At 34.3% G+C, this 8,129-nt stretch overlaps 1 protein-coding gene across 1 annotated transcript; it reads right to left on the bottom strand.

The window, feature by feature from the left end:
* Positions 1 to 5,030: 5,030 nt before the first annotated feature.
* On the bottom strand, positions 5,031 to 6,402 carry LOC150095733 (solute carrier family 22 member 15-like). Its single transcript, XM_090410554.1, has 3 exons — positions 6,237 to 6,402; positions 5,782 to 5,933; positions 5,031 to 5,357 (listed from the first exon to the last, which is right to left on the bottom strand). Exons 1-3 carry the CDS (start codon positions 6,378 to 6,380, stop codon positions 5,333 to 5,335), a joined length of 321 nt encoding a protein of 106 aa, XP_090266680.1. The 5' UTR covers positions 6,381 to 6,402; the 3' UTR covers positions 5,031 to 5,332.
* Between the last annotated feature and the right edge of the window lie 1,727 nt (positions 6,403 to 8,129).

Raw genomic sequence — 8,129 nt, 5'->3', positions numbered from 1 at the left:
ACACACACACACACACACACACACACACACACACGTCGTGTCGCCATCTCTCTCTCTCTTTATATATAATTAAAAAAGTCTCACTGTTTAAAAATTTTCCCTTTCCATTCATTAAAATATCTCTAACTTCTGCACTTTTGTTTTTAGTTCAGGCAACAGTATTACAAATAATTACCAAAATAATAATTAAAAGAATTCTCTTAATGGATATCGTGGTAATTCAGCACATTCGGTTGTACATGCTATCTAATACTCATTTGTGTAGCATTTCCGTGCAAGCTTCTCTTCCTGTAATTGTATGTTTCGTTTGCTATGCACCAGAAGGGACAGAAATAACGAAGAAAGGAAGACACGTCTCTCCATCTCGTGGTCTCGAACATAACACAGTATATTATTTCTTGGCTGTACTAGCATTCTTTTTTTTTTTTTTCACAGATTCCAACCTGAAATAGTTTCTTATAAATTTCAAGGTATCTAAAAACTGGACCTTGCACGGGAACAAGCGCAGTCTTCCACGAAGTATCTTAAAAGTTGCAGATCTCTTGGGCATCTCATGTTGTTATGGAGTTATGCAGAAATGCTTCCCAATGGTTCAACGTTCACTTCACTTGTGCGTATCCAGTTGAATTTTATGGATCAAAAGCAATCGCTGGTTATAAAATTTCTTGTTCCATGTGCTGATGATATTATCGAATAATGAGACTTTGGAATGCATTGAGAAATTTCGTCGCGTTTGAATAACAGATTTCGTTTTGAAGATCCAATGACCATTCGAAGCTTCCTCTTGGGCCAATTGCCATTTTTAGCTGTAATATGAAAAAAAATCAGCTAATGCCTTCTATTCCCATATAGGGAGTAGGCGAGGCCGTTTACCCTATCTAACTTTTGGAGACTGAGTGGGTAGTTCAATCTCCACTGGTACCCAATCAGAGATAGCTTGCCCAAGGCTATCACTAATTAAGCAGCACGCAGTGAAGAGAGACGGTTCAACAAGTGCCGCCATCTCGTGGTGCCTAACCCTAAAACAACATATTTAATGTCTGAAATAGTGTGGGTTCTACGGTCGATTTTCTTGAGTTTACAGGACGAAAAACTCTAGTTTCCAGGAGAAAAAAAAACCCGCTTGCCCATGCCAGAGATCGACTTACTCGGGAACCAGTCGAAAAAAGGCTTAGAAAAATTTCCTCTAGTCGCGGACTAGATTCGAAACTAAGAGGTTTCCCTTCCTGTGGTCAAGCACCATGGTATGCAAACGCCACATCCACTGAACTACACACGTAATATGATGATCTATCATTCCTGCATGCTACAGAAATCTAGCAGGTACAGTGAACAATTTCTAGAATCTATCTAAACAAGTCACTTTCTTTTCGTATATAGCAACCTTTTCTCCCCAGACACTTGCCTGTTAAAAGTATGCAAGACATTGCCTTCGACTTTTTGCTCCATTCCCTCTCATAACAAATGACTACAGGCAGAGAGAATGAAAAACAGATGGGGAATTGCATGCTTTTTGTAGTTTTATAAGCTTTCACATATAAGCAAGTATATAGCATGTCTTCTTATTGCAGCGCTTTACCTCTGAGTAGTTTTATTGTTATTATAATCGCATATATTTTTGTTGTTTTTCATTGAAGAATAACATCATCGTAGACTTACTCACTTATGATGAACCAGAATCAAGGAGACCGAATCAGCCAGTGAAACCACCGAAACAAAATACACAATGCCAAGGTTATGTTTTGGTAAGATATTGTTTATTTTTTTCATTTTAATACCTTAGAAAACATACTGAGTTTATGAAACTTGTGGTTTACATCAATGCCTCTGAGATACATTAAACCATTGGATAGTGTTGTAAAGCCATCAAGAATAAGCAGATCATTTGGTTTTCTAAAATGTAAACTTTTTTTCAGGAAGAAGTTGTGATGATTTACAAATTATCCACTAAAAAGATTCATCAGCAAGTCGGGAATCCAAATGAAGTGTAATGCTTAACAAAGGTCTTACCACCTCGCTGTATATGATTCTCATATCTATTGAGTTCTAAAAGGATACCGTGTTCACATGGAGATTAAAGTGGAGAAGACTATATGCATTGCTGCTCCTGTAATTGTCACGGGGGCGATTTTCATTATAGAAACTGTCTTCTTTTACATTTTCTTCAAGTATTATTATTAGTATTATCCTAAGGATCCTCAGAGTTATGGGATTTATTCGTGCTCCTCTTTCTGCACACAATTCATATATCTTTCATATCACTCGGTATGCATTCAGCTGTTGGTTTACATTCACTATCAATGCTTGCTACTCACTCTATAGTAGCAGCTCTTGGTGTATGCGAAGATATTTTCCTCTGTTCTTCTCACGTTTATCAAGGTTAAAGAATTTAAAAACATCTCATTACTACCAAGCGTTAAGAATAACACTCATTAAATTCAATTTTCCAAGACAAATCATCCAATTAAAGCGAGAAAGTCATCGAATAGGTTACAGTGAAAAATCAAAAAAAAAAAAAGAAGCTTGTTTGTAGAATGATAGATTTTCTACTAACAACATAATAATAACATAATTAACTTCATGCTTGGATGGAATTTAAAATATTCCACAAACAATTTCTCTCCTTGTTGCCCTTACGTGAAGAACAATCTTTGCCGTGACAGTCATTCGTCATGGCCAAGTGACTTGGCTTTACAGAAACCTAATAATGTCCTTTGCATCATTCTCTTTTCTTAGGAAAAAAAACAAGTTTCCAGTAGGAAATGCACTGCCATCTCCGTATGAGACCGATTAACTAACCTTGAAAAGCTGAGAATCGAACTCATATCTTTCCAGTCAAGTGACATCATCATTATTGATTAAGCTATGGAAGCGCCCATAAACAATCCGATATTAGATTAACTAACAAAAAAAAAAGTGGATTGTATCCGCTTCTCAACATATCTGCTTAGAAGGATCAGGTGTATAATTTGTTTTGAATTTTTGCGATGTTTGGACTATACAATTTTTTTAACACTTTCATTGCCAAGCTGAAAATTGGAATTTCGTGTGGTGGCCAACTTTTTTTTATTATTTTATTTAGTTAACGACGTCCACGCGATAACGCGTGATAGGCCGTTTGGTGAGAACTCGCATCGCGCGACATCGCGTGTTTTTGGCAATGAACGTGTTAATAATCAAATTCCGTCTTGCATAGTAAAGTAGGACCTCCTTGGTGAGGAGTGGTTGTCCGATTTTCTAAGTGGCGAAATCTTTTAAAATGTTGGAGTTTGGATGCCTAGACGGCATGTGTAATATTTCTTAATTAGAGTAATGGGAGATTGTTTTGTTTAGTCAATACTGGATAGTTGACACTTTCATTACACTTTATAAATCAGTGATTGTGAACCTATGAAGCATGGGTGGCATGCAACCAAAAAACTCTAAATATAATCTCTGGAATAAATTGACATGTATTTTGATAAGATACAGATGTGTTGTACTGTGAAATTATGGATGAAATCTCAATCCAACATTCTTTATTTTTCATGCTAAAAAGAGTGTTGTCACTGGCGACTGAGCAAAGATACTCAATAATAATAATTTAATTTAATTTATATACATAAAATGTATAATTTAGTGCTATAAATAACCAGAGATTAGTGGAACGCCCTATCCACCGCTTATTCTTCAGATTACCCCAGTAAAAATAGTGATAGTATCAAGCCGGAGGGATGGGATTCGTCTACCACTTCACGACATGCACATCCACTGTGGGATTCTAGCCAAAGTTTTGATTGGGGAGCAGATATGCTTACTACTCAGCTAACCACAGTTTTTCAAATATTTAAAAAAAATCCACTGTTTGTAAAATAAGATTACAAGAAATCTTCAAAGATGTTTTACCCAAGAATCGTTTCACCATTTTCTTGGTTCGGAAGGAAACAACAAGAAATCTGAATTGGATTCGTTTTAAATTAGATCGAATAATTATCGAATAAATAACGAAGAAAGGAAGACACGTCTCTCCATCTCGTGGTCTCGAACATAACACAGTATATTATTTCTTGTATTATACTATAACACAGTATAAAAAAAAAGAATGCTAGTACAGCATTCTTTTTTTTTTTTGAAAAATTGAAAAGAATTTTAATATTCTACCTTCTTTCAGAGCACACGTGCTTGTTTCGAAGAAAATTAATGTACTAAGATGCCGAGTAATTCCAAGAAGGTCGTCAGGATTAGTACTATAATTTCTTTTAATTCTATTAAGATTATTAAGGAACCACTCCGACAATTATGCGTCACCACGAGGTATTGGAAGTGAACTGATAATAATTTTTACTTCCTACAGAAACACTTAGACGATTTTTGAAAAGAATAACGGAACATGTGTTATTTATTTATTGTGGGTTTACTGCCATTTGCTTTTTCTTTCCGAGCGGGGGAGCTATGTGGTTCTTTATTGTAAGAGAAATCTGTTTGATGTTCGGATTTACGTGAGAAGAAATATATGTTTAAAATCAGCTAACGCCTTTTTATTCCCGTAAACGGGGAGTAGGCGAGGCCATTTAGCCCTATCTAACTTTTGGAGACTGAGTGGGCAGTTCAATCTCCACTGGTACCAATCAGAGATAGATGGCCCAAAGCTATCACTAATTAAGCGGTACACAGTGAAGAGAGACGACTCATATGTGCCGCCATCTCGTGGTCCCTAACCTTAACACAATATATTTAATGTCTGAAAATAATGTGGGTTCTACGGTCGATTTTCTTGAGTTTACGGGACGAAAAACCCGAGTTTCCGGGAGGAAAAACCCGCTTGCCCGTGCCAGAAATATATGTTAAGAATATAAATTAAGGCTAACTAAAAAATTAAAAATAATCAGCAGGATGGTGCGTTTGTAATTGAAAGAGATTGGAATTTAGGAAAAACGTAATTTAAAAGATAAAGGGTTGCAACGGAGGGAAAAAATTAGAAGTTCAACAGAGGCAAAATCAAGAAATTCCAACATGTACATATTTTAACAAAATTAGCAATGATCACACTATTAAAAATAAAAATACTTCTTTTTATTAAACATAAAGTTGGGTTGTGCTGCCAAAATGAAATGCATTTTTACAATTTATTTAATTCAAAGGCAATTCCTCATTGCCCTAGGTACATTCTGCTCTATTCGAATGCCTATAATTTCAGCTACGTACTAGAGATCATTCCTCGCATGCTTCCTTGAATTTGAAGAGAAATTGCACATCTACTGCTTCACCTCTGTTTCGACACGTCCTTGCTCACTGCTATGTAAACGTTATGTAAACTATGTAAACGTTATACGTTAAATCAGAATTATTTCCTTTATTGGTTCCTGTTTTCTTCCTTCCTGTGAAAACATGAATTAATAATAAAAATCACTTCACCTACACACACACATAAAATGAATATGAAAAAGTAACTCAAATAAGGTGAAATATAAACTATACGTAGTAAAGTAAATAAGATGAAATATATAAACGATGAAGTATTGCAAATAATGAAATTTACATCTCAAGTTAAAAACGAAAACAAAAAAAAAAAATCAAGAAAATCAAGTGTATCGAAATTAATGGTGAATAAAAAAAAAGCGTTAAGGTTGCCGCGGTGACCTGAAATATTATGTTCAAAATGCGAATACACATTTTGAGCATAATTAATGTTTGTGAAGTACTAAAAATTCACCTTTATTTTGTAGTAAGTGAATAATCAACTATGTTGCAATTTTATTACACTTAAGATAAACACAATGCACATTCTGAACTCACACTTACCTCTGTAGTCTTACTGTTTCTTTTTCTACTTGTGCAACCGTATCGGGTAAGGTCTGGTTATGGGTCTCGGGAAGGAGGAGAATAAGAAGTCCACCGGTAATTGATAAGGCCCCGAAAAGTCCGAAGGGCGCACTTGCATGTGTGGCACGACCCTATAGTTGAAAAAACATACAAATTTAATATTTTAAAGGAAATTACTTTAAACAAGACATTATTATGTAGCTGAAACGTAGTTTAATTTACTAAGTAAATTAAATACATTAATTAATAATTAAGTATTTAGTAAATTAAGATGCCGTTTCAAAGACAAATAAATAAAGTATTTTTTTTATTTCAGCAATTATTATTATTATTACTTTATTATAGCAAAGAATGTGAAATGTTATTTACGATTTGTAATAATTTGTCAGTTATCGGAACCATAAAAGAAAATTACAAATTGGCAGATGACTTACCAGTTCTTTAGCGAAAGGAGACAAAATTGTGCCAACTCTTCCACACGCATTGCTAAAACCTATTCCAACATTACGCACTGTCGTTGGATATATTTCTGAAGAAAACACGTACATGATAGATAAGGCTGCAGAGATGAAAAACATTCCTATGATGGCCAGCGTGATCTTCAACCAGAGCATATCTGGAAAGAAAGAAAGAGATAAAACAATACTACTTCACAAATTCAGGAAAGAGGAAGGCATATCAAAATATTATTTTCACCATAGGATATCGCGTATTACATATGTCTTCTTAAATATATATCAACTCACTCTGTATTTATTGATTATTTTTTTCTAGATAGAAATATGTAAAGCATAAACAAACATTCTAAACTTTCGTCTGCTACTTTCGCACGATAAAGAGGGCGTCATGGTTTTATTGGATTGATTTCGTTCGCTATAAACAACTAAATTCTCATACAAAATGTAGAACATTTTGCAACCGAGGACTAGAAAATAATCAGATTAAAAAAAAAATATATAATTTACGAACTAAAGGGCATCATCATCACCGACTGAGCATGTTTCGAGGCGTTACAAGAAAAAGGAAATAAATAAATAAATAAAGGAAAAGAAATATGCTTAAACTTACCAATGTATATTCAGATTCTGAAGTTATGCTTCATTGTGATTTTGTGTTTTTATTCAGCACGTGCTTTCCTTCAGTGAGATTTATAATGGCAATATATGTTATTTAGAAATAAGAGTTGCGATAAGAATACTTGCGATATATTGACGTAGCGCTTAAGTGTCTGCCCACACCAAGAGAAAAACAGATTATAGATACCCATTATATTTTAAAGATTGTAAAATTATAAATAGCAAGTAGTGTCTAAATTCTTTTTGACCCCTATCTGCAGCTCTAATGCCAGAAAGTACAAAGCACTATAGTCTCTGATTTGAATAAAGCTATCCCACCATGGAAACTCATCTTGGGAGTTTCCATGGTGGGATAGCTTTTAATTTCTTTTGTTTAAGCATATACTCATCAATATATGCTTAAACATCATAGGTTTAAGCATATACTGAGCTTACACAAGATAGAGTGATTTGGGCGATGAGAAAACGAAAGGAAAGGAAAAAAAAAAACAACATTCAAATTTAGACAAGGGTTAAAAAACGGCCTTGCCTACTCCCTATACAGAACAAAAAAAGGCGTTAGCTGATTTTTTTAAATTTTTTTTTTTTTTTATATTTTTCGAAATAGCAGAGGTCAGATTGACAACTCACATAATGGTAAATACCTTAAAAGTCGAATTACATATAAACCCTCTTAATGAAATATTTGATTATTTTATATTCATTTCATTTATTTATTATTAATTATTTTAAATCAATTATTAATATTAGTCAAATAAATCTTTAATTATTAATTATATCAGAATAATTGTTAATCATTTATAATGATTAAAATATCAGCTAAGACCATTTATCCACTTAAAGGGAGTAGTGAGGCCTTTTTAGCACGATGTAACTTTTGGAGATCGAGGGATAGCTCAATCTCCACTTGCAGACAATCTGAGATAGTTGTCCGAAGTGTATCATTAATTATAAACGGCATCCGATGAAGAGACGACTGATGAGTATCATCATTAGGTGGTCCCGAAACCTAACATTAGGTTTACTGTTTGAAATGGTGGGTGATTCTATGATCGATTTTCGTGAATTTTCAGGACGAAAAACCCAAGTTTTAGCGAGAAAAACCAGCTTTCTAGTGTCAGAAATCAACTAACTCGGGAACTGGTCGAAGAAAGGCATAGAGAGGGAGTTCCTCTAATTGGTGACTAGAATCGCACTTAAGTCTTTCTTCGGGATGCCTAGCGCTATGGATGAAAATATCTCTTCTACTGA

Source organism: Typopeltis vanoorti, chromosome 20 (genome assembly GCF_054136105.1).
Source record: "Typopeltis vanoorti isolate ZY-2024b chromosome 20, IOZ_Tvanoo_1.0, whole genome shotgun sequence".
NCBI lineage: Eukaryota > Metazoa > Arthropoda > Arachnida > Uropygi > Thelyphonidae > Typopeltis > Typopeltis vanoorti.
The sequence above is the reverse complement of the archived record's forward strand: the minus strand, read 5'-3'. Positions and strand labels throughout refer to the sequence as shown.